Raw genomic sequence first — 27,391 nt, 5'->3', positions numbered from 1 at the left:
CTTGCCTGTTAGTTGCTTCAGTAGCAAATGGCTTCCCTGCAGAGGGGGATTCCCATGTCTTTCCAAGATGCAAGGGACTGATTTGAGATATATGAGACAGCAGATGCATTGGAAGTTGAAAGAGTTACTTCCAGCAGGAATGCTGTCATGGGACTGAAAGCATTGGTAGGTGGAATGTCTCCTTTACATGAACCTTGAAGCCTTATATTAGTGTAAGAAATGCTAGGGGTACTCCACTGACAATAAAGGCATATTTAGCTTTGCAAAGCAGTTAAGTGATTGCTGGCTGTAGTTTTCTTTTATTTGCTCTGTTTGTATTTATATACAGATGATTATATTTGCTCTTCCTGTCATGTTGGGTTTGCTATCTCAGTAGATGATGCCTGCCTGTGTCCCTCTCCATATGTAATACTGATTAGTCTCAGTTTTTCAATACAATGTTAAATCTGTAATGGCAACTGACCATGTTAATTTCCCAAGACAATAAGGTCTGCAAGAATGAGATTGAAAATATTTCATAAATTTTTCATAGGATTTTGTTCTGGTTTTATTTATTTGAAGCAGTTATGACATTTACAGATTTTTTTTTTTTGGGTACTAATCTTTTCATGTAAATGTGCTTATAGTGCGCTGTGTAAATAGAAATGCAGTTTATCCTTGGTAAGAGAAATCCTGAAGGCTCTAGGAAAATAGTAGTGCTTTCTGCATGTAGGGGTCTACGTTATACACATCTCATTAAAGGGCAGAAACGTATGTCTCTGTGTTTGTAAAATTAATTAGAAACTGCACAGGAAATTTTCCTGTTGATTTCAACTAGATAACTAATATATATTTATATTACCACTGGATATTTTCAAAACAGAAAGATGGCACTGGTATAATATTTGGAAGCACGGGGCTTGCATAATTTCTTCACTTAATACAGTTATTGCTACAGCCAATCCAGTTTTCAAGCAGTGTAACTCCTATTTAATTTTTACCTGTCAGTGTCCCCTTAAACTCCAATGAGAATAATAAATAACATGTGAAAAGTCACCAGAAGATCTTTAAACAAAAGACTGCACTTTTGTTTCAATCACTTCACTAGAAACAGATGAAAATATGTTATAAAGTAAGCACAGAGACACAGAAAAGTCCAATATGAGCATAAGAAATTCTTTGTTAAGAAAGCAGAACGTCTTTTTTTCAATGCCCATCATATTGAACGTATTTATTGACCATTATAATCATGATGTTTCCTTCCCATTTAGGAGATTGTCAACTTCAACTGTCGGAAGCTGGTGGCTACAATGCCTCTTTTTGCTAATGCAGACCCAAATTTTGTGACTGCCATGCTAAGCAAACTGAGATTTGAGGTGTTCCAACCTGGAGATTATATTATCCGAGAAGGGGCTGTGGGTAAGAAGATGTATTTCATTCAACATGGTGTTGCTGGTGTCATTACCAAGTCCAACAAGGAGCTGAAGCTAACAGATGGGTCTTACTTTGGAGGTGAGTAGGCAAAAATGAATGATAACACTGTAGTGAATGCAATAGAACAAAACACATACTGATAACAAAGATTTGCAAGTAAGTTAGTTAAGAGGCACTTGCCTAGACAATTCAAACTGCAGTGAAGAGTGTGCAAGATATTTCTAAATAAAACATTTAGAGTCTGCATACTCTTATGAGGACAGCTATTATAAATGTAGAATGACCTTCCAGAATTTTGAAGTTAGTTTGAATTAAGATCACTGTTATTTAACAGAAAATATTTAAATAAAAATATGATAATTTCCTAGTGATTTTTAAAGGTAGCTAGTTTTCCTAGCTTTTTAAAGGTAAAATTGACAGGATTAATCTTTAAGAAAGAACACTATTTTTGCTATAAATCTAAAAGTAAAAATCATATTAAGAATTGCAAATTTGGAAGTGAATAGAAGAGCATTATTTACATTGGATATTTGTAATTCATGAATATTTCAAGATGTTATTACTGCTTTTTCACTCAGTTTTAGCACACATCAGTGTTTATCCTTCCAATATATATGGTGAGGAACTAGACTTCCTGTTTGACTAGGAACTCTCTAACAGATGTATATTAACAGAAATCAGACAATAATTTTAATCCTAATTAAATTAATCTGGTAAGCATAATGAAAAATAGTTATTTCCTAAGATGAAGGCATCAGAATATGTATATTTTGATTAAAGCAATTGCTTTTCTTCAGTATAATAATTGATGATGTAAAATAGCTGTTCCCTGTGACTGTAAATTATCTTTGTGCAATAGAATAGGTGTCTGCTTCCATAAGTAGAAAGCCTGGTTTTCAGAAGCTGCTTGAATATTCGTGTGTGTACTACTCCTCCCTATGAGAGTTATAGTTAGCTGGTCACTGTATTAATTTGCTGCTGAATTCCAGGAACGATCCCATAACTGACCTGAATGCCTTTCAGAAAATGCTCAATTGAAATCCTAATCAGTGCCATTTAGTTGGTATACAGAAGGGGGAAGCTAAGAAAAGTGAACTGGGCTCAGCGTTTCAATTGGGCTATAGAGTTACTTAACTAATCCCATTTTAGAATAATACGCTAAAGCAACTCCTACTGATCTGGTCAGAAGACCTTGTCACTCTGAAGTAGCCTCTGCAAGGTGATTTGTATCACCAGTATTTGTAGAAGCACTTTGGTAAAGAGGTCTTATGCTTATCCCACAGGATTAAATTGTAGATGCTGAAGACAGGGGATTAAGCAGAAAGAAAAGGTAAATGCTGAGGATGAAGAAACAGAGCAACCTTGGTCTTGGTCTCCTCTATGCTTAGCAGTGCCCTAGTTTATGAAAATGAGTTTTCAAGAGCCTGCGTGCTGAATCTGGCCATAATACTGCCCTGAACCAGCAGAGGATCAGAGGAGATTGCACATGAAAGTATTTTACGTAACTGTCAGCCTGTTGTTGCAGTGCAAACAACTATTTAGCTCATTCGACTGCTACCCTTCTTAACAGAAATGCAGACAGAAGAAAAAAAAAAAAAAAAAAAAAAAAAAAAAAAAAGCTACTTGCAATATCAGACACTATGACACTATAGGAACTTACTACACTGCATACTAAAGCATTTTTGCTCATCCAAACGGCAGCTGGGATGAGACAGGTGTTTCAAAGGTGGGTGGTAATGCATCCAAAGCCTGCTGGGGCAAACAGAAAGTAATAGCTGCTGCTGTAGTGTGGAGGGGTGAGGAGAGGTGAAAAAAGACAAGAGAACCAGAAAGAGGAAATGCCCCAAGATCCAAAGTGGTGTGGGCTCAGATCTGTTGTAGCAAAACACCATAAGCTGTGAATTTCCAGAAGTGTATTTTCAGCTGGGGAGAAGAAAGACCTATGTGGATCAGAGAAGCTGTGGATGCTCTATCCACAGACATGTTTGAGGCCAGTCTGGATTGGGCTCTGAGCAAGCTGATCCAGTGAATGGCATCCCAGTCATTCATGGCAAGTGTTGGAACTAGACCATCCTTAAGGTCCCTTATAAATCAAACCATTCTATGATTTCATAATTCTGTGACTGCAGCTGAAAAGAGAAAAAATAAGCTGCAAACCAGATACCTGTGAGTTGAAAAGGTTTGGATTGTCAAAGCAGAAAATAAAAAACAGTTCTAAAATTCTCAACTCTCTGGAGAACACTCGCTTTCCCTGAAGTGTGTATCAGAATCTGACCAAAGCAGAAATAAAGAATAATGCATAGTGATGAAATAATAAACTGGAAGATCAAGGCTGCATTCAAATCGTGAAACCAATAATCCCTTTTTTGCTTCATGGACACATGAGAAATCTGAGGCTGACACTATGTTTTAGATGCTACTTGTAACATGAGGTCTTGTATGGCTCCCAGGTCTGACACACACCAATATTAACACCTGGAGGCACACAGGTGGCAGAGTGCCTTGCCTAAACAGATCCTTTTTCAATTTCTAAATGTGTTATGTTTTGAAAGTTCCTCATTGCAGCTCAGAGATGCTAAATTCTGTCTGACAGGTGTGTCCCAGAGCTGAGTTACTTAGGGACCTTGTCTCTGGAGAGATTTGTAGACTCAACCTCCAGAACAGCGGAGGGTTTCACCAGCATCCTGCCTTGGATTTGGAAAACCAAGCTCTTTAATATGTAAAATATTTCTGTGCTAACATCATTATATAAGGAAAAAAATTAGGTAAAAAGAACTTACCAATAAAAATCAACAATCCTTATGTTATGGGAGAAATGGAGATTGGTGTGAAAGCCAAAATTTAAGAGGAACCAAAGCAGAATCACAGGTATTTGGGAGTGACTTGGAGACTGTTGGAAGAACAAAAGCCTGGAAAACCAAAAGTTGCAGTAAAGAACAGGAGGTATCTTGAGGTTTGAGGACTGATGTTGAACATTTAAATTCTCTTGACTGATCTTTGTTTTTAATTAAAAATAAACTTAGATCTGGTCTAATAGGAAACTAGATAAACCTTACAATTGGTTGGTAATTCTTCTCAAAAAGAGTATGCCAGGATAACCACCAGTGGAATAGGTGAATCAGATCACAACCTCTGCTGTACACTTTCTGTTCATTTTTGAGGGACATGCAAAGTGGTGACAGTAGAAAGATCTGGGCTTGTCTTTCTGCTTCCTTCCTCATCTGCACTCGCTGGTTTCTCCTTTAGGGAGGGAAGGAGTAAACGCAATACTGTAACCACAGAGATCTTGTGGTTTATTCTGTGGTATTTCTCTGGGAAGAGCATTCTGTCCCTTGACCTTGATGTGTGTTCATAAATGTAATCTTAAACTTTGTGTACAGGAGCATTCTTTAGCCCAGCAGTGTGTAGGATGCTGATTTTCATCTCAGTAAGTGGGTTTTTTTTAAGACTACTGGTTGAAGGACACTATCATCCTACATATTTTCTCCAAGTGGTAGTAGGAATTTGAAAGCAGTTTCTGGTACTATCCTTTTCAATAGGCCATATTCAATATGGCCTTTCAACAGACCTACCATTTTGCTGGCATTTGTAGAAAACAGTAACTTTTTACTGCCTCACCTTAGAATCCCTGCTCTCACATGGTATGCTCGTGAATTTTTATAAAAGGGACAGGAAATAGACAAGGAAGAATACATGAAACTGATTTTCACTATACTGTGCAGTTATATAGTCATTTCTACATCAGTGAAATTATGTAAACCACAGTTACCAGTGAAGAATCATGGGATTTTAATATTCTATAGCAGCTATTATTTGATTTATTTTAAATTGAGCTATATCTTCTTTTCTTAAAACATCAATGGATGTTTTTATTAAAGCAAATATTTTCCTCCTTAATTTTTTATCTCTGTTTGCTAATAGTTCCCCATTATTAGAAATTTTGCTCCTGGTTCACCATTATTATAAATGGGATTGCTGCCACTATAGACATAACTGTAGATGCATACTTTCCTTTTACAAGTACAAGAGAAGCTTCTCACACTGACACTGACATAGTTTTCATATGGGAGGAAAACAAGGCTGCCCTCAATAGGAATTACCAGAGAATGATAGAAACATAAAATGGCTTGGGTTGAAAGGGATGTTTAATACCATCTAGTTCTGCTCTCCCCACTATTGTCACCTTTTGTGACAATTTCAATTGTCACTATTGACACCTTTTACTGGACCAGGTTGCTTAGAGATTGCCCAGAGAGGTTGTGGATGCCCTATGCAAGAGTTCATCCTTGAACACTTCCAGGGATGCAGCATCCACAACCTCTCTGGGCAACCTGTGCCAGTGCCTGACCACTCTCTGTTTAGATTTTTCCCTAGTATCTAATGTAAATCTCTTCTGTTTCAGTTTGAAAACATTTCCCCTTGTTCCTTTTACCACATGCTCTTGTAAAAAGTCTCCTTTCTTGGAGACTCCCTTCAGGTACCAGAGGATCTCAATTAGGTCACCTCTGAGCCTTCTTTTTTCCAGGCTGAAAAAAACCAGTTCTCTTAGCCTTGCATGATAGGAGAAGTGTTCCAGCCTTCCGATCATCTTCGCCTCCTCTGCTTTTATTCCAATAGGTCTAAGTCCTCCCTGTGCAGGGACCCCAGCTCTGGATGCAGAGCTCCAGGTGGGTCTCACCAGAGCAGAGCAGAGCAGAGGGGCAGAATCCCCTCCCTCCCCTGCTGCCCACGGGGCTCTGGATGCAGCCCAGGACACGTTTGGCTCTCTGGGCTGTCAGTGCCATGGCCGGGGCATGTCCAGCCTCTCACCCACCAGCACCCCCAAGTCCTTCTGGGCAGGGCTGCTCTGGCTCTGTTCATGCCCAGCCTGTGCTGACACCAGGGGTTGTCCCTACCCAGGTGCAGCACCAGCACTTGGCCTTGCTAAATCTCATCAGATTCCCAAGGGTCACTTCTTGAGCTTGTCCAAGTCTCTCTGGATGGCATCCCACCCTTCAGGAGTGCCAACCACACTGCTCAGTTTGGATTCATCAGCAAATTTGCTGAGGATGAACTCAATTCCTTCATTTATTTAATTAATGAAAACACTACACAAGACTGGTCCCAGTATGGATCCCTGAGGGACACCACTTGTCACTGATGTCCATCAGGACTCTGAGCCATTGACCAGTACCTTCTGGAAGTGACCATACAACCAATTCTGTATCCAAGGAATTAAGATCTCCTTCTAGCTGCCTCTGTAGGGTTAGCGACGTGAATGAATCCTGAAGGTCAGGAGAGAATGAATGGATGGTGTGGACTATGGTAACAAATAGGACAAAACTGTAGGGGAGAGTGTGGGGAGCAAGACAGATGTTAACAGAGAGAGGACTCTGTGGGTAGGAGTCAAGCTGTGAGTGGTGCAAATAAATGGGGACAGAGCAGCTGCAGGGGAACATCATGGGCATGGGACAGAGTGGGAAGGTGCTTACACCTCTCCCTTTTAGAGAGAGTTGGAAAGCCTGACTGCACATGTGTTTGCAGTTAAGCTAAATTGAAAGCTTGAGATTTACACACTTGAACTCAGCTTCCTGGGATGGAGAATAAGAATCAGGAGGCAGGTGAAAAATGTAAGCAATTGTATTTTGAGGCTGTTGTCATTATGAAGTGGTTTAATTTTTTTGTTGTCTTGTCCCTGGTCCTGAGTATGTGCAGTTTACAAGACTGAAACATGAACTACACAGCAGTGATAATGACAGCTCCCCCATTTTTGCTTTCTCTGTCCTAGTGCATATTTGTCTTTCTCTTTAATACCTTGGTAGTTCAAACACATTTATGATATAATCCCAGTAATAAATGGTAGGAAGGAAATTGCAAGGTTTTAATCCTATTGAACCTTTTCCTCGTAGTACCAGGTGATTGGATTAGAAATTGCTCTTCTTGTGACAGGAGGAATTACTGAACAGATTGTGTATTAATTCTTCACTATACATACAAAATCAGCAAAATGCAAAGATTTTGACATCTTTAGAGATGAAGCACAAGAATATGAATCTTCTTCTTATAAGAATAGTTCATCAGTTACTGGGGCTTTACAGAGCAGGGTTATTACTATATATATTATGAGCCTAATTTAATCTAATTTACCTATACATATTGATAGAAACTGATGTACTACCACTGCTGTGCCCATATTTTGATTTTTGCTGAGGTAAACTGTTTCAGAATCAGTCCATAATAATATTATATAAGTTGGTAATTCAAAATCTGAGTTAATTAATCAATCACATCAAACATGCAGTAGTGCAATAAACTAATGAGATGTTTGCTTTAGTAAAACAAACCCTTTCCAATTATCTCGTTCCTCTTACTCAGATGTGTGGGTCTGTGGGCTACTTCAGTCTTCACAGGAAGATCAGGCCCTGCAACTTCTTCGCTTCTGGAAAGGCCTTTTGCTCCCCGACACCTTGTGACCCTCCACTTCTCCCACACCCCTCACCCCAGAATCAGTCAGATGGTGTTCCCATGCACTACAGACAGCCGCTTGGACAACAAAATGGAAAAGCAGCTTTCAACCATGGATAACTTGCCTAAGATTGTTACTCCTGCAAACATAGGTTTTAAGCTGTCCCAAAACCAGTGCATAGGAATTCGATGAGCAGGAGTGTTTTCCTGAGGTCCTGTGTCCTGTCCAGCAGCCAGCCCTGTGAGATCAGAGGAGAGATTCAGTCCTGGCTCCAATGGGCACTGGCTGAGCTGCCTCCATGAGCTGGTGTGTTAGAGTGCGGCTGACAAGCCTGCTGAGAGGAGAAAAAAGGAATAAATCCCACACTGCCCAACCAGTAAGGCTCAGCACAGTTTACTAAAAGGAGAATTTCTGGGAACACATTCAGGACTCTGCTGTTACTTCATTTGCTTTCTTGCTAGTGGACAGAGGCCTGATTGTTCACTGTGGTCTCATCCTGCTCTTTTCTGTAGTCACTGGCAAAATTCCTCTCAACCACAAAGGACACAAGATAAAACTGGTCTCCCTGCTATCTTTTCCTTTCTCCATCTGTTTTCCCACCTGTGTTGACACAGGCTTTCCTTCATGCAGCAGCCCAGACATATGTTCTGGGAAATTTAACCCCTTCTTTTCTGTTTTTAACAGATACTCTGGTAGAGCTGAAGGAATGACTATATTGCTAGGGAAATCCAAATTTAGTGTTTAGGAAGTGCAGATATATTTTTATTAATTAGGTCTGGGGACCCTACAGAGGTTTTATTAGTTGAAGGAGTTTCTAAATTCCAGTAGCTAAGTCTGCAGTAATTTATACTGCCCAATTTTTGATGTATCCATTGCAGATCCCGCTCCCCATTGTTTTTTCCCCACTGAAAAACCCAATATCAAGCCACTGGAGTCAATAGATAAATCAGTTTTTAGACTAACTAAAACTCATACTGCTAATTTCTTTATCTATCAACTTCCAGGCGTGTTGAACATGAAAGGAATGTGATTTTTTAAAAAAAAAAATTATGATGTGTATATATGAGAGTTACTGTGCGTGAATATGAAATTGTATTGGCCTATCTCTTGCATTGTCATATGAGACAAAGATGTTTTATTTTACTTTCTCAAAGGCAGATATCACTATCTGTGCTTCATGTCATCATTCATTTAGCAAATCTATCTAGAAGTCAGATTCTCATTGCCATCTTCCCAGACATGTTCCAGAGACATATTATAGCATCTTTTCTTTTTTGGTTTATTTTTTGTAACATGTAGCTCATGGAATACTTTCTATTTTAAATGTTTTATTTTGCTTAAATTATTTAATGTACTTTTAACATTTACCCTTCTGCACTTGAAATTCTAATAAACTCTATCTTGCATTTGTTTCAGTTTGTAGAAGGCCAATTAGACAGAACTTCTTTGACCTACCTATTATTTATGGAGCTTTTCCCCCTTTCAGAACAGTAACTGTCAGTATATTTTAGACCAGTGCAGTGGAAAATAATACCATGGGAAATGTTGAGTCACTTTAGATTATATTTTGCCACTTACTTTTTTCTAGTTATAGTCTAGGTGCTTCCTTTTGATAAAATACTTTAAAAGATTTGCAGTATAATAGTGATTATAAACAGAAAAACAATCTGTTGAAATGCTTTACATATAGGCACTATGATATGATACATAATTTTACATTTTGCAAAAATACTGCATATGACTATTCCTTATTCAAGGTAGTGGTGGATTAAGTCTTTCAATATTCATACTATAATCCAGATAGTTAATTATAAGTAGCCCCACTGAGGTGTGATTATTTGTATTCTTAATGGCACGGCCATAATTAAAAGCTTTAAGGGAGCAGGATCTCCACATCTCCATGCCAACTCATTTGTAAAAAATTTTTCAGCTGAACGGTATAGAACATTTTTTCTAAAAATATTGTCTGCAAGAGGGCCTAAAAATTAAGTGTCTTTTTGGTGCAGACTAATCTGCAATTTTGAGGCTACATAATATGCAACAGTCTTCATAATACTGCAAAATTTCTTGTTGACAAGAAATTGTTGTGCTGCTCTTTTGACATTATATTTTATATGGAAAATAATAATCAGTCAGAAGGATTTCTTGCTATTCAAACTCAATATTTTTTTTAAAAAGATCAGGAGAATTTTTAGGAAGATAGAGTAAAAATAACTTACGCTTTTATGCTAAAAGGTGTAAGTTGATTTGAGTTTAGGAGTTTTATTAGTTAGCAAACATTGATATAAATTTAAAAGTGTTCATTATAAGAACAAAAGTACTCTAAAAGCATAAATAAATTATAATTCTAATTCTGCTAATTCACTAACAATACACAATTTTAATTTAAACTTTATGTAACTAGACACAAGTAAAATACCATGTAGCAAGCCTTGGAAATCAAACGTGGTCAACATGGATAAAGCAGAAGATTTTCCAGGCACCTTCAATTTCACACAGTAGAATTTTAACTAAATATTTGAGTTTAGATTAAATATTTAATCTAAATATGTAATTTAGAACTGACACTCTCTGATATTTTTTAATAATTTAATGAAAATAAGTACAATATTTTTATAGCCAACTTTAATTGAAGTTGAATAGTTTAATCTGTAACTGTTATTGTTTGCCAAATTTAAGATTACAAGAGCATAACACTCAATACTTATGGAACTAAATGGCTTTTTTCAATAGACAATAAGCATCCATCTGAAAAAAAGCAAGAGTAAATGAATTACATAAAATCACTTTTGTCCTTTGACTCAGTGAGTATGAAAATTAAATCTGTACTTTAGCATATTATCTTATAATCTAAGCTTAATTATTATTTTTAAGGCATATGAAATTATTATCAGTAAAGTTGTGAGCTTTTCCAAGATAATAAATAGATTATCTTAACTGCTTTTTGTAGAAAGAACACTTTAATAAATTAGAAGAAAAATGTATGGATGCTCTGCTATAAATACCATTAAAGATAAAATATGCACTTTTATTTCTATTTTATAAAATTATCATAAGCTTCTGGTCTGTCTTACAGAGCCTTCTTAGAAGAATTTGATTGAACACTGGAAAATAGGATGTAAGAAATGTTCATAAGTCTAGATGTGGCACTCAGTGTCAGGGTCTGGCGGACAGGGTGGTGTCCAGTTAAAGGTCAGACTTGATCTCAGAGATCCTTTCCACTCTCAATGATTCTGTGTTTCTGTTGCTGGCTTTTGTCTGCTGTAGTCATGAAAACTTGGCCATAGCTATTTTCAGTACCTACAAGGAAAAAGCAAAGAAAGGTCAGGAGGTAAAATAAAATGCCCCTGCTCAGATAACTTGCCACTTTTTATTAAGACAAGAAACTCTCCTAGCTAAGTGGCATTAAAGACACATTTGGAGCTAGGTAAAGGACATACTCTCAGGTTTCTTGGCAAACCCCAAATAATTTATTTTATATAATTATTTGTCTAAAAATTCTATCAAATTTTAATTCTATCAAAGTTTGGGGCAATTAAATGTAGGCATTTCTTTTCAAACGAATATTTTCTCCCAAAGTAAATTTTCTGCAATCTCTTATGCTATTGTTACATTAAATTAAATATAATACCATAAATTAAACAGTGAACATACAGAGAGCTCAGGTGTTGGTCTTCAGGGACAGAAATTTCAAATTACTACAAACAGGCAAAAATATATCAGCTAATCTAACCTAGTTGGTTTTGTTTGAAAGGTTTTGGGGGTTTTTTGTTATTTGTTTGGCTGGATCTTTTGTAAGATGACTAATAAGGGCAACAACTAACATAAATTACAAATATATTTAAAACAGGTTAAGGTAAATAGTTTAAAAAGTGATAAAAGTGATAAAATACTGGAGATGGGATATTACAGAAGTTGCTTTAAATTCTAATCAGCCATTTTCAGTCTCTCCTGAAAACAATAACTTCTCAACAGACAATTACTGTCATATTTTAAATGAAGAGGTCATGCAGGCACCATGTCCTAACTCAAACTGACTTGTCTGCAATTCCATATGTAGTGTAAAATGGAAGCAAAACCTGCAGTTTTTGCATAGCTTCCTTTTGGACAGTCCTGGCTGTAAAAGGCAGGAATTACCTTCATTTTCCTTTCTCCTTAAGTTCTCTCCCTTGCTCCAGAGATGTCCCTCTTGAGCAGTGACTATATTTTAGGATTTCTTAAATGTAGGACTGAAGTTTTTAGAACACAGATTACTGAAATTCATTTAATTCCATCAAACTACATTCTGAGTAATTGTAAGACCTGGTGGTAGTTATTTTAGCAACTATAAAAAAAATAGCATATGTCTGGGTTTACCATTGTGTACACTAGCAGTAATATACTGAAAGATAAAAAGAACATATGAAAAATGAGGAAAAAATATAGATAAATGCATTTAATATTTTCCAGAGTTTAATAAAGAAAAGGCAAACAGAAGTGCAGATGCATATGTTAAAGGAACACATTATCATATAAAACAGCTTCTCAGCTTCTCCCTGTTTTCTGTATTGGAGATGCCTAAGTCAACATGGAAGTGGAAAATCACTCAATTTCTTAAAAAATGGGATGCCTACTGGGTGGGGTTTATTTTGGGTTTTTGGGGGTGTTTTTTGGGGGGTGTTTTTTGTTGGTTTTTTTTTTGTTTGTTTGGTTTGGTTTGGTTTGGTTTTTTGGTTGGTTGGTTGGTTGGTTGTTTTGGGGGGGTTGTTTGTTTGTTTGTTTTTGGTTGTTGCTTTGTTTTGTTTTGTTTTAATTGCTTGAAGTTTATAGTCCTTTCCTAAAGGGAAAAAGAACCTGACCATACTCGTACTATGTTTTATAAAGCAGGGAACTGAGTGCCCCATGCTGGTGTCCCTTGCTGTGACTGGCACACCAGTAAAGTGCCCATTAGCTAGTTTCTGCTTAGCTGCTTGAAAGTAAAGAACTATTGATCTTTATAGCATGCCAAGGAGTTGCTGTTGCGAAGAGCTATTAGAAAATAAGAACAGTCTAAACATGGTGGTTCTGGGAAGCTTACTCTGAAGTCTTACAAGATGGGTGGATGGAAAGAACACTTGGACATTTAAGTTTTGTCTGTGGTAGTTTAGTGACTCATTGCTCTCGATAAAATGAACAATATTCTTATCTATGGTCCTGTTCTCAAAAAAGATTCCTAAGTCTTTTAGACTTACTGACTCAAGCTTTTGAATTGCTTTGATTTTCCATCTTTCTTCTGCTGCTGGAAGTAATCAGCCTGAACAGCTGACAACATGCACAGCAACCTATATGCCCACGAAAAGAACAAGTTTCCTGTTGAGGAACTGAAGCAGTAGTCAGCTGTCCTCAGCTGGAAGGACATCTCACTAGATCCTGTAATGTTTAATCTGACAGATGATGGAAAATCACACAGCTTTGGAACAGCTTTGGAAGGGGACAGAAATTCATAAAAACTGCCAGTCGTTTTTAATTGCTTTTAATATAGACACTATACAGCTAAAATACTGTTGCATTCATCAATTCATTACTACACAAATTTAATTTCTGCACCTAGTAAAGTGAACTTGTGTGTTTGCAAGACAAAGATGCACATATAATAATTCATTGTATGAATTTTCTGTTTGTACAATGTAACATCCTAAGCTAATAAATATGGTCCTGGAGACAGGACTGGTTTGGTGTCCTTCAGGGAACTTGCTAACTACTGGATTCGTAATTTACCTTTATCAACACTGTTTACTGTTGGTGAGCACATTTGTCTGTAAGACAACTTTATACTGATTTTTTAATTTCTGCAGATTTTAATCTCAAGTCAAATGTTAATGTGACATATGAGGTTGAGTAATTTCATCTGGAATATAATTCATATGTAAAATTAATATATCATGAATGGACAAGTATACACTCACATAAACTGCATGGCTTGTCAGAGTAAAAAAGGAATTCTCCTATATAATTTTTTTCTGTATGAAATGGAAACCAGAAATTATTGCTAGGATGGCCAGTAGATACATACCCATCCAGCAAAGACTAAAGAAGAAAGAGATAAGCGTCATACATGCTGCTAGTGAAAAATCTCCTCCACATCCATATACAGTATTTTTTTCTCAAAAAAAAAGTTTGTAGGCACCACCTAACAACAGAGGAGGGGAAAAATTATCACCCACAGTGGCATATCAGTACAGGCCAAAAGAACAATGAACCTGGTCTCAGCTGGGATGAAAACCTGATCCTTATAAAAGACCTATTTAATCCTTTTCTTTAAAATTCATCCTGTGGTCTATGTCCTTCACCTTACATCATTCAGATCTTCCTGAAGACTGAAGTCAGCCTTCCTTACTGCTGCCTTTCAGATATGTAGAATTTGCTATGCAGAGTGTTCTGTCACATTAATGCAATAGTAAAATGCAGCCTATGCATTCCCTGTTTTATGAGAATACTCAAAAAGCTCCTTTAGAAATTCATTATGTTGCAAAAATCAAACCTGATCCAGCTTTTGCTGAGATCCTGCCACTGAATCATTGAACTACTTAGATTGAAAAGATCTTCAGATCATTGAGTCTGACTGTTAACCCAGCACTAACAACTCCATGACTCAGCCACGTCCCTCGTGCAACTGATATGTTGGTCATTGGATCTGATTATTATAACTTTCAGAACAAAGTTAGCTTTAAACTTTTATTATTGCACGTTTTAGTTAGAGTCTTCACAGCAGAAAGTACATTGTATTTGAGCCTGTGTTATTTTGAGGACTGTATTTTTCTGTGGGAAAGACCTGATCCTAGCAGACCACAAATTATAATTTTCACAAATGAATTCATGACATTTGCATTAAACATGGACTATTAAGAACAAATGGATGTTTTTAGCATCATTCAGTGCTTTCAAATAGTCACTTTTCATTAGGGCAGTGATTGACATTTGTTTCATAATGTTCTAGGTAACAGTTGTGTACAGAGATTAAATAATTTAAGTAAAATTTGCATTCATAATTGAATTACAGGTTCATTGCAGCCTAATACATATTTTAATTGGAATTGAAGACATTCTTCTGTTTGGAAAGGAAAGATAGTAGTATTTGACACACGGAAAGTGTCAGCATGAAAGCAATGCACCATGCCAAATGCACATGGTAATATTAGTGAATAATATGCTGCCGACATTTTATTTTTATGCTAATAGAAAACCTTGTTTATCCAAGCTGTTTAAAAAATAGTCTATGCCTTTTGTGTTTCACTACACATTCCTATGCTATTATTGTATTTTCTAGTCTATTTACATCAATTGAACATCAAGGAGAGCATAATAGTTAAGGGCACCTGCTGTACTTGATGCCACTAAGGCTCATTCATGGCTATTTTCATTACTTTATTCTTTTCATGAAAAACAAACACTTTGGTTTATTTAAATGAACACAAGTGTTTAATGGGAACACATTTCAATGTTCTGTATTCTTCCTCTCTTACCGTCCAGGTAAGGAAGATTTCATATATAATTTCTTATTATGCTTGAGGGTCTGTCCAAACAAATAGATAAATAGATCAACACATACAGTTAGCAATCACTTTAGTCCTATGAACAGACTACAAATGATGCTATTGATATATATATAACTAGGCAATATGATGTGCCAGTGACTATTAACACCATTCTAATCAGTCAAGAAACACCACTGGAAATGCAGTACATGGGTATTAATTCACAGTATTTTTCCTATAAGAAAACTTTAGTTCATCTTTTGAATTAGACTATTCAATTGGAGTTGAGGACACAAAGGTGTCCTTGCTCACTGAGCAAACAGACTCCCCTGCAGCACTCCCAGACCAGTTTCTGGGCACTGGGATGTTTATCAAATCTTTTCTGACCCATCGTTTATTATATTATCTAACTAGTAGGATTACAGATATTAAAAGCCTTCCACACATATAATCTTCTACCAGAAGTTGTGGGTTGACAGAGTCTGCACATCATAGTTTTCATTGATTTTTTTCCCTTCACCTTACTTGACAAAAATAATAGAAGATGAAGCAGAAGAGTAATTCCATTTGTTGCAGTATATCTATGAATGCTATAATGCCATTGTCCTGTGATGAAACCTAACATTGTCTCTTACAGTTTCTTCCCATCTTGTTTAAGTAATCTACAATACAGCAGTCAAAATTAGTAATGATGAAAATTTTACTTTCTCTAATTTTTTTTGGTGCTCCTCAGAATGATGGGGATTTAGGAGACACTTCTTTTTTGGGGGGATATTGATGCTTTTTAAATTCAAAAATTTGTTGAGTAGCAGAAGATACTTATTTATGTGTCTTGTATTGTTTGCAGCAATTTTAATTAGAGAGCTGAAAATCAAGAGGTGACCATTTTCATCACACAGACTTTCCAGATAGTTTTCTCTAAAATCAACCATGTATAGTAAAACTTTATTCTTTGTGAGACCTAAAGGATATCTTAGGAAATGGAACAGGTATTGACTGCTCCCTTTGGGCAAAATGTCCTTCTCTTGTAAATAAAATGCAGTGGGCTCAATCTAAGGAGAAGAGGTCAGGCTAAGCTAGGAGTGAAAAAGGAAAGGACTGACTTTCTGTTATACCTGGCTGGTTCTATACAGTAAACTGTCATTATTTCATGGGCATCAAGTTTTGTGAGGTACTTTAGGTCAAGTCTCTTACCAGTATTCTCTATAAATTCTCAGCTCTACTCTCCCAGTAGTCTCTATAAATTCTTTCCAATTCTTGGGGTTTAAGTACATTCTGTGCTAGTGCTGGCCCAATGTTAATTTACTTTGATTTATCCACTATAATTTTAAGCATCTTATCCCCTAAGTCTTCAGGGTTAGGTAGCATGTTGAAATTCCTCAACAAGAAGTATGAGGAAAAAAAAAAAATCAAGGCTCTTCATATTCTAGATTAATAAAAGGTACATTTCTTAAGACATACAACAAGAAACACCCGAATCAAGAACTAGGTTGGTACTTTGTAGAATTGAAGTCTGCAGAATTATTTATTATTTGGTTTTCCATACTTGAAAATTACAGTTTAATTGAAATTGAGCATGTAATGGACAAAAAAGCAAGGTTGGTGACAATTTCCTTCCAATTTTATCTATGTAGGATATTATTTCAGTAGGATAAGAATTTATGTCCTACTTTGTATTTAACTATGAAGTATGAACTCGCAGCCCTTGACTGCTGGAACTGTGTAGGGAAACTAACTCTCACCCTGCTTGAGATCAAGAATTCTTGATACATCTAAGTGTGTTCTTAGTCCCCAGTTTTAAAATGGGATCAACCAAAATACTACTTTTTGCAAATTACTTTCTAACTTCCTGTATTAGAATCTAAATACATAAAATATTCTACTCCACATGTTTTGCTGTTACAACCCTCAGACACTGACTTTGGCCTCTACACTGTCACCCTTATACTGTGGACTGGAGAATTAGAAGTCAAAAGTTTCGGGCTGTTTCTTGAGAACTCTGCACATAGTTTCAGTCTCCTCTGATCCAGAATGAATTCCTGTTGGGGGAACTTGCAGAGAAAGGCTACTAGACTAATCGTATTAATTCCACTTTTTAATCTAATGAGAAAAAAGGTCAAAAGTTTTAAGTTTTCTCTCCCAAAATACCTAGGACATAAGCACCAAGCAAACAGAAGGCATGTTCATGCTTCAAGTATTTTTTTTTTCCTCTCAGAACATCTCTTATATTCAAATATCATTACAGCATGATATCATGTATTGCATTAGTTTAGTAAATCTGAATGATTAAAGGGATTGGTCCTCTATGGCAACTGTATATTTAAAAGAAAATCAATAGAATCACTTGGGTTAATTCAGCACTTGGGTTCATCAAAGTCATCAAGCTGTGTTTGACAGCTGACGGATCATTTCTCAGAACTTGAAGCACTATTTTAAAAAGGCTTGATAAAATCAAGAGTTCATACAGAGAAAATCTATAGGTAGGGCTCTTAAAGGACATGAATTATTTTTTCAGAGTTCCAAAAACAGAATCAAATACCTTCAGAATTGTCCCTACAGCCTTATGTAAGCAGAAATAGAAAAACTGCTGTGGAGTACTAAATTACTACTTGTTAGCACAGAGTCGATTTTAACTTTAAAGTTTCACATGGTTAAGTAATTTCTTTGTTTTCAGTGTGTGCTGAATTTTTCTGTCCCCAGAGATCTGCCTTCTGACCAAGGGCCGTCGAACTGCCAGTGTCCGAGCAGACACGTACTGCCGCCTGTACTCCCTCTCCGTGGACAACTTCAACGAGGTCCTGGAGGAGTACCCCATGATGAGAAGGGCCTTCGAAACGGTGGCAATCGACAGACTTGACAGGATAGGTATTTATTTAATGTTTCTTGCATATGATAATTCTTAAAATCCTTCCACATTTTTCTTCCTTTGCATGATAAAACAGCCCTCGTTAAAAGTTTTTTTTCTGTTATGCTGCAGTAAATGTTTTCTTGATCTATAAATAACACATATGCGCAGACAAGAATTTTGCAATCTCACTTTTAAATAATAAAACCAGCGAGTTTTAGAAAGCTCTTCTACTCCTCTGAGGATTATTTTTCATACTTTAATTATCATTAGTATTATTTATTAATCCTGTAGATTTCTTTTGCTGCCTTCAGCATTTGATAGGATTTATGCTGTGTCATGAGCAGTAGATGACATTTTCCTAAATAAATTGCTTACAGATGACATCTATAATGCTGGAAAGAGCTCTGAGCACTCACAAACCCATTGTTTGTTGAAGTGAATTAATCCTTTGCAGCAGGGCTCTCATTTTCTTCACAACATGGGCACTGCTAGCCTTGACGGCTGCACACTGACACTGCTCAGATTTTCTGTCAGCAATCAGAAAAGCAGTTGAACAATACGCAAGTGAAAGGCAGAAGGGTAGGGCAGATTATCAAAACAAGAGCTGTGAACTTGCTGTTCCAGTATTTGGGACCTCCCAACAGGACATCCTAGGCAAAGCATATAGTCTTTGGTCAGGAGATTTGCACTCTGATTTTAAAACACAGCCGTTAAAAAAAAAAAAAAAAAAAAAAAAAAAAAAAAAACACTTATCCTGTTTGATTTGTTTAGGTGTTTCCTAAACTTCACAAGAAAATTTCAGTCTGAGGATTTCTCTACATCAACTCAATGCACTGAACTCCTACAAACTGTCTCACAAGACTGTCTGGAAATGCAGTCCAACTCTTAAGCAATATGTGCTTGAAAACTATTAGCAGTAAAGCTCCAGTCTGTTCTTGGAGTAGCAATCCCATCTGAAGTGCAGTGTTTTATCAGAAAAAAAAAGAAGAGAAAAAAAAAAAAAAGAGCAATTGAGTGCCATTGTGTTCCCAAACATCCGATGACTCAGACAGAATAGTGTCTACATCTTACAGACACTGTGAGCCATCAACAGACACCAGGTCACAGTGTACAGCAGTCTTCCCTATGCAAGCAGGTGTCACATTATCCATGAGTTCATATTAGTTCACAAACACTTTAAAACACTAGTTTACTGATGCCTAGTAACTAGTTCCCAGAAATGTGCTAGATGACAGGTGTGCTTTTAAAATGTGTAACTGTTTAGTGGAAATTCAGGCAGTTTTGCAACGAGAAAGATGATGTAGATGACTTTTTCTGACAGTTACTCAGGAAATTATGGTTCTCACATGTAATTTTTTTTACTGATAACAGTAAACTGCAAGGGGCAGAGCAAGGGCAGGTGTCGGAGTGTGGCGGTCTCTGAGGGCCCGCGGTGCGGGGCACAGCCTTGGGGAGCTCCTCCTGCCCTGGGCTCAGAGCCCCGGGGCCCGCTGAGGCCTTTACCGGACAGTCCTCACGACGCTGCTGGAACGGCGCCAGAGCGGGGCTCTCCCCCTGCCTCGCTAACACTTCTGCCTTTCTCTGCAGGGAAGAAGAACTCCATCCTGCTGCAGAAATTCCAGAAGGACCTCAACACCGGCGTTTTCAACAACCAGGAGAATGAGATCTTGAAGCAGATCGTGAAGCACGACAGGGAGATGGTGCAGACCATCGCCCCGGTGAGCCTGCAGCAGATGCCAGCCCTCAACTCCAGCACCTCGGCCTCGTCGTCGCGCGGCAGGACGCAGTCCCCTCCCGTGTACACCACCAGCAGCCTCTCGCACACCAACCTGCACTCGCCCTCTCCCAGCACGCAGCCGCCCCAGCAGGCTGTCATCCTGTCGCCCTGCTCCTACACCACGGCCGTCTGCAGCCCGCCGGTACAGAGCCCGCTGGCCGGCCGAACTTTCCAGTACGCCTCGCCGACCGCCTCGCAGCTCTCCCTCATGCAGCAGCAGCAGCAGCAGCAGCAGCCGCCGCAGGCGGCGCAGCAGCCGCCGGGAGCCGCGCAGAAGAACGAGGTGCACAAGAGCACCCAGGCCCTCCACAACACCAACCTGACGCGGGAGGTGCGGCCGCTCTCCGCCTCGCAGCCCTCCCTGCCCCACGAGATCTCCACCCTGATCGCCAGGCCTCACCCCACCGTGGGGGAGTCCCTCGCCTCCCTGCCGCAGCCCGCCCCGGGCCCCGGCGTGCCGCCGGCCGGCCGGGCCACCGTGCCCCAGCGGGTCTCGCTGTTCCGGCAGATGTCCTCGGGAGCCATCCCCCCGAACCGCGCCGCCGCGCCGCCCGCGGCCCCGCTGCAAAGGGATTCTTCCACAGTCTTAAGCACAGAGCCCGAGGGAGACAAACCGCGGTTCGCCTCAAACTTATGATCCCTGGTGACTGTGAGCAACAGACTTGCAACGAACCGAGCACCATCCCCCCGAACTGTTTTAGCCTGTTTCCTAATGTGCCCCAGCAGTCTACTATGAGAAAAATAATTTAGACAGCTTTGCCCTATGTAACGAATGTAAAAGTTTCATATATATATATATATATCTAAATATATATATATATGAAAGCAATTAAATGTATTTGAGTTCATGTCTTCCTGGTTCGCAACCATTACAGAAGATTAAATTTAGCGCTAAATATTACTTATTTTTAATGTGTTGACTTTAAAAGCAGCCTAACAGATTTCTCTGTTTATGAGATTGGCTGTTTTCATGGGGAAATTGTCAACACAATGACAAACTTCAAACAAGTGTATTTTAAAAAAGAAAAAAATAAATCAATTTATCTAACACATAGCACTGACTGAGTGATATTCTGAAACCTTTGTTACTTCATTTATTGTGTATACATTGTTAATTTCTCGTGAAGAATTCAGTTGTTATTCCACATTGCATTTCATATGTTGACATCATCCACTGGAATTTAGATTGGAAAAGAATTATATTGCGAACATCTGCAGTGTAAAGGGAGGCCCTGGCACTCCTCTGGATAGGTTGTAACCTCATGGCATGTCAACCCTTCTGTTGTCTAAGAGAATTGGGTGGACTTTGCTCTTCACACTGCTAAAGACTTCAAAGACTAAATATTGCCATTGTAAATAACTTTCTAGACCCAAGCAAAAATAGCTTCTGTGTGGTGTACCATTGCAAGGTCTTTGTTTAGGAATTTAGGTTTTGCTTTTCACTTCAAAATTTACAGTTTTAAAATTTGTTAAAGCTAAGTGCAACACAACTGTTAAATTGTAATGCAATGGCTTAAAACCTACAGTGTTACTTTTACATGCAATGTTTTATGCAAAATTGTACGCTTGATCCTGCAAACCGCTTGTACTTCACCAATACCATCACTTTTCTTCTTCTTCTTCTTGCCCTCAATAGCATCTGAGAATATTCCATGCATGCTTTGGAAAAAAAAAAAAGACAATAAAAATAGGTTTGGTCAGTAGGAAAAGGCTTTACAGTATCTTAGAAAATAATAACCATTCATTAATTGTGTCTACCTTAAAATTCCTATAATGCTGACTTTGAATCTCTGGTTTAAGTCTAGAAGTGAGGTTTTTCATTTAAAGGATTATTTGTAAACCACAGCTTGATTTAGACTTTCAGGTGCTTTCTGTGTCTTCACTGTAGTTTTGTAGTTGACTGTGGTGTTAATTTACAAAAAATAAATATAATATAGCATCAAGTCTGTCTGGAAATGCACGATTTGCTCTGTGTATATTGTAATTAAATGGTTAGTATATCCTAAGGCATGTAGTGTCAAACATAGCCCATAGGTATGAGGTTTATTATTTTTTATGTCTTCAAAACAGAACGGAAATGGTGACAGAAAGCAGGGTTAAAGCATACTGTTTTGTGAACACTTTGTTTTGTTTGCTCAAACCTTCACATTATCTTATCCACAAAAAAAAAAAAAAAAAAAAGAAAAAAAAAAGAAAAAAAAAGAAAAAAAATTTCGTGATCGTTTGTGCCTGATTTGTCACATTAAATAGAGATTGAAACTAAATGTGTCATAATTTAACTCACTGAAGAATCAGCATTATGGATATGATACAAGCATATATTCTGTTCCTTAAAACCCAGCTGACTCTGTTAAGGAAGTGGATGCAAAGGAGTTCTTCTCTTCCCATCAATGCTGAGTTTAATGATGCATGGAAAAATTAAATAACATCACAAACTACGTAATGCAGTGAATCCAGATGTACTTGAGAGCCAAGTAAATACTCTAAAGCTAACAGAGCTTGAACCCATGCTGCCTGTTATATCTTTTACTAAAGTGGTACATCAACTAAAACTTTTAAAATGTTCTTTTTCTTCTTCTTCTTCTTCTTCTTTTTTTCTTTATTTTTCTTTTTTTTTTTTTTTTTTTTTTTTTGCTGACTCACATTCACCAGTAAAGATCAATGTAATTAACCCACTAACATGCTGCTGCCATTAATTTAAGTGACCTGGAGTGGAAATGGGGAAATGATTGTTTAAAAAAGTGTCTCAAACATTATGGATACGCTGCAAGACCATTTATTTATGAGTACAATACCCCTTATATTATTTTAATGCTAAAAAATTCTGTCAGTTAATTAAGATCATGTAATGATCTTGAAAACTGTTTAAGGTTTACATTTAATAGGAGAAATGGGGTTAGTAGCAAAATATTTTTATATATATTTTTATTTTATTTTAAGCACTATGAAGAAATATTAATTCACATGGTCTTTCAGTGAAACCATAAATAATTTTTAATGACTTTGTAATAGAGTGGACAATATCTAGGATTTGTATGTTAATTAAAAAAATGGTACAGGGTATAAAATTATATACGTATATATATATATATGTATGTATGAATGTATATATACTTAGATTAAGAAACAAATGACTCACATTCCTGTAATATAAAGGTCCATTGCTAGTTTCAGAAGTGACCTATTTTCTCTGTACATAAGTAGGCCCATAAGTTTGAAATCTCGCATCTGTACAAGATGAAATGTATTAATGAAAAAGGTTGGATCGTACTGCTGCTGGGAAGACTACAGATCTGGTTCTTACAATAATTGTATGATCAGGGATGAGTTAGATTTTTTTTGTCTTTGCTCAAAGCCATAAATAAACAAATATAAAAGATTATTAATAAATTGAAGAAAATATATAAAAAATAAAACCATGATTTTTTTTTTCCTTCCAATATCTGTGTTACTGAGCAAATTTTGCTTTGCCATAAAAGAACTGTTTTCTTATCTCTTTTCTTTATTCTGAGCCCAGAAGTGATATGCACTATGTATGGGAGGAGGAGAAAAAGCTGCCTGAGTAATTCTGTGCGTTCCTGAAATAAGAAGGCTAAAAAATTCAAGAATACTACCTGATTTACACAAGCAGTTCCTCTGATGTGTTTCCTCTGCAGATGATAGAAATTCATTTCCTCAAAACACTCTCATGTAAGCTATTACAATTTATCAGGAATACATTATGGCTACATATATTTGAAAGTTAAACTTGTTTTTATATTAAATATCTTGGGGGAGAATTACAAGTAGTTGCTAGTATAACTTAAGGAAAGTGTACTCAATATTTTCACTTTATCTTACTGTGTGTGCCAATCCCAAATGATGTACCTCTGAACTTATGTATAAGAGTTGAGATTTCAAGGCACCATTGACATGGAAGTAATGTTCATTAATTGCATTTTAGGTCACCATAAATTAAAAAGCACAGTTTGTTCAAATCAATAATACATTGTGTGTTTTACATTACCTTCTGTGAGATCATTAGAATCCTGACAAACTGATTTTAAGCAAGCATGAATAGTTGTATTTTAAATCTTCACTGTAAAGTTTATTGTGAATCTATTCACTAGAACGTCAACTTTCTTTTTTTTTTTTTTTTTTTTTTTTTTTTTTTTTTTTTTTTTTTTTTGCATTTCTAAGATATAGCTCTGTTCCAGTGACAGGCAATGAACTGATTTTCAAAAATACCAGGATTGAACCGGAAGGATTTCATTAAGCAGCAAAATCCAATTCTCCTGTCTACAGCTGACCACTTCGCAGAGGCGTCTGGTCCAGTCTTATTATTTCATACATGTTTGTATCCAGAACCAAACAAAATAAATGGTTATTTTTAACTGGTATTTCATACCACTACATGTGATATTGATATTTTTTACACACTAATTTGTATATTTTCAAAATTGCTCAATTTCTAATATCTCTATCTACCTCAGCCTGCTTTCTACCTTAACTTGGACTGGAACAAAAGTAAATTTTATTCTGAAGAACAAAATTCCATGCCTTGATGCATGTCATTAAGCTTAATATTTCTATTTTCAAAATTTGAGTTCTCACACTGACTTAAATATTTCTATACATGTGCATTCTTTTCTACTGTATAAGTGATGTTTCAGTGAAGAAAAAGGCATTTTATTTTAAAAATAACACGTTAAACTTTAAAATTAGTCTGAAATTCAACTGCTTTGCAAATACTCAATGACAGTAATTTCTGGTGTTCAAAAGTCCTCTGTTTACACAAAAAATATAGGAACAGAAAGTGTTTCATTACAAATCATAAGTCTGAGCTACAAGCATTATTTATTTGAGTAATTTATTTCTTTAGTGATTTGGCTTTTTTTTTTTTTTTTTTTTTTTTTTTTTTTAAGCAGAGAACTGTAAGAGCATTAATATTGCGCTAGCCTGTGTCCTAAGGGAAATGCATGCTGTGAATTTTGAATTTATAGATTTTTCCCCAACAATCAGTACCCAGTGCTTGCATACTTAGCACTGTGAGTCAACTTCTTGATCATCCTAATGTCACAAAATCTGAGATATTCTGTGGGTGGTACTTTGAGTATGACCAGTATTCATGCTTAAACACCTTTTCTTCAGAAAGGCAAATATATGCAGTCTGTTTCCTGTTTTGTCACTGCAGTGTAGAGGTTTTAAGTAGAAATCTGATTTTGAAGTTAAGAAAGTTCCAGTGTATCAGAGGACAATAACTGCAGATCTCAGTTTTCACGTGGGCAGTTAGGCATTTTGTGTTCCTAGGCCAGGCTGTTCTTGAATTGGATTTTTTATTTCTCTGCAAAGTCAACATGAATAATGGGGTTTCTGTGTATGTTACACTAGATGTGCAGTCTGTATTTTTGAGGAGGGGCCTGCAGTGTTTTATAGCGTTTAATTTTTTTGAAGTGCTGGAAGATTTACATCCACTTATATTCATTCCTCTAGTTCAGCCAAGAAGCAACGTGAGCAGTAACTGTTGCCAGGTCATTGTCCATTGCAACAGGAAATCTAGGTAAAGCAAGAGGATGGACAGCAGTATTAGATGTGGTCTTACAAAGAACCAGAAATATTCCTAAATATGAACCAGACCGATCAATTCTCACCTGAATCTTCTATGATAAAGTAGATTACATTGCAGTTGCAGACTTTGCTTTTTTAAAATCTGCTAGTCAATACCCATTCTGTCTGTAATTTATCTTCATCCTCTGCTACGTCGTCTTGGCAACAGAAATATGTACCAATATTTGTAGACAGTGCAACTCAACTGTATTTCAACTTAACTGATACCTGCATGTTAAATATAAAAAAATATTAAGAAATCTGGGGTTTAAAAAAAAACCCCAAAAACCCAAAACCAAACCAAAACAACAACAACAACAACCACCAAAAAGAAAAAAAAAAAAAAAAAAAAAGCAAAAAAACCATTTGATATGATAAAGGAGATGCATGTGTGCATTTTACCAAGTTGTATTACGTTAATCTCTCTATCAGGAAGGACTCGAGTATGTTCACTGGTTCACTTGGACTTTTGATATTATATCACAGATAAGGGTGCTCTTGGCAGAAATGGTGAATGCCATGGAAAGATTCTAGAGAGTGGTTTTGACACCTTTGTTTTCTCCAGCAGCAGGAAGTTGTTAATCAGATCCACCAGACAAATAAGAATACAGATGGTGTAGTTCAAGGCTGTTTCTTTTTGTTCATGTGTTTTTTGCAAGACAAAAAGATGTGGACACAATTCAGGCCTGCTAGTGAAAATCTTGACTGAATTAATACACATAGAGCATATGGTAATCTTAGCACACAACATGAAAAAAAAATCGTGTTCACCATTGCATACGTGACTTAAGGTTATCAAAGATAACCTCTGAGCCAGAAAGTGAGAAACTGTGTCTTTAGGCTTTTAATCTACCATTGTGTTTGTACAAATTTAAGTGTCCCAGAATAACAAATCCAAACACAACAACAGAAAAAAAGGATATTACAAATTCTTAAGGTTTTGATCCTCTATAAATAAGCATTCCAACTGGTTTTCTGTTTTCTCTGAGAGCTGCATTAATCATAATGAAAGTACTCTCGTATGTTGTCTCCTAGATTTGGAGTTTGAGAATATACAGATGAATACTGTATATTTGTTGGGATTTTGCTCAGGTCTATGTCATTGAAGTGTTTTGTGGGAGTCCTGTTTCTAACTGGTCTTCTGTCATTGTTTTAACAGCTTGCTAAGAAAAAGGAAGCTGGCATTGTTAATAAGTGGTAAAAACTGACATATCTGGGGTAAACTTCCATCATGTAGGCAGTGTTATTACAGCAGACAACACTGAGCACAGAGCACCATATGTCATCGTTACACTGGCTATTTCAAGTCCGTGATTTTTAATGAGGTCACATACTGTTCATTGCTGCACTCTGTTTGGGTCACTTTTTGCTGTCTTGTCCTATCCCTAATACTCCTGTGCAAGACAGACATACGTATATCTGGAATATACATAATTTTTTCTGTCTTCTAGAACAGCTTTTTCATCATTTTAGCTGTGATAGGTGAAAAAATTCATTGCATCAAGTGGAATAATTGTTCTCTAGAGTTTTTTCCCGTTTTTTCTCATGTTTGGAGAAGGTCCTCAGCAGTAATGTGAAATACTGATGTCATTGACCAAGTGCAATGAAAAGAGCAAAAGTGACAATAACAATGAGTAGATGAAAGGCAAAGAGAATTGCCAGAGGCAGAAAAAAAAATTATTTCCTTGAAATAAGGCATTTGTGTTGAGATTCCCTCAAGGACCTGAAAGGGATAGGGGAGGAGAGATGACAACATGTCATGTTCTATTTAAGGCTGCCAAGCAGCTCTGTCATGAGGGTAGCAACAAAGCAGAAGGAGCAGAAGAAAT

The 27,391-nt window shown here is 37.0% G+C and overlaps 1 protein-coding gene and 1 long non-coding RNA gene across 2 annotated transcripts in view; one reads left to right on the top strand and one right to left on the bottom strand.

Annotated features, from left to right (window-relative positions):
* HCN1 (hyperpolarization activated cyclic nucleotide gated potassium channel 1) overlaps window positions 1-21,011 on the top strand; it is a 66,147-nt gene extending 45,136 nt beyond the window's left edge. Inside the window, exons 3-5 of the mRNA XM_066338468.1 lie at window positions 1,251-1,491; window positions 18,052-18,216; window positions 19,787-21,011. Of these exons, the coding sequence (XP_066194565.1) occupies window positions 1,251-1,491; window positions 18,052-18,216; window positions 19,787-20,613 (1,233 nt within the window). The 3' untranslated portion in view covers window positions 20,614-21,011. The remainder of the gene's footprint in view (window positions 1-1,250; window positions 1,492-18,051; window positions 18,217-19,786) is intronic.
* Window positions 1-27,391, bottom strand: part of LOC136374532 (uncharacterized) — a 477,248-nt gene that overhangs the window by 279,562 nt on the left and 170,295 nt on the right. The gene's annotated exons all lie outside the window — the stretch shown is intronic.

This window comes from Sylvia atricapilla, chromosome Z (assembly GCF_009819655.1).
Source record: "Sylvia atricapilla isolate bSylAtr1 chromosome Z, bSylAtr1.pri, whole genome shotgun sequence".
In the NCBI taxonomy this organism is placed as follows: domain Eukaryota; kingdom Metazoa; phylum Chordata; class Aves; order Passeriformes; family Sylviidae; genus Sylvia; species Sylvia atricapilla.
Note: the sequence above shows the minus strand (reverse complement) of the source record. Positions and strands in the feature narration are given on the sequence as shown.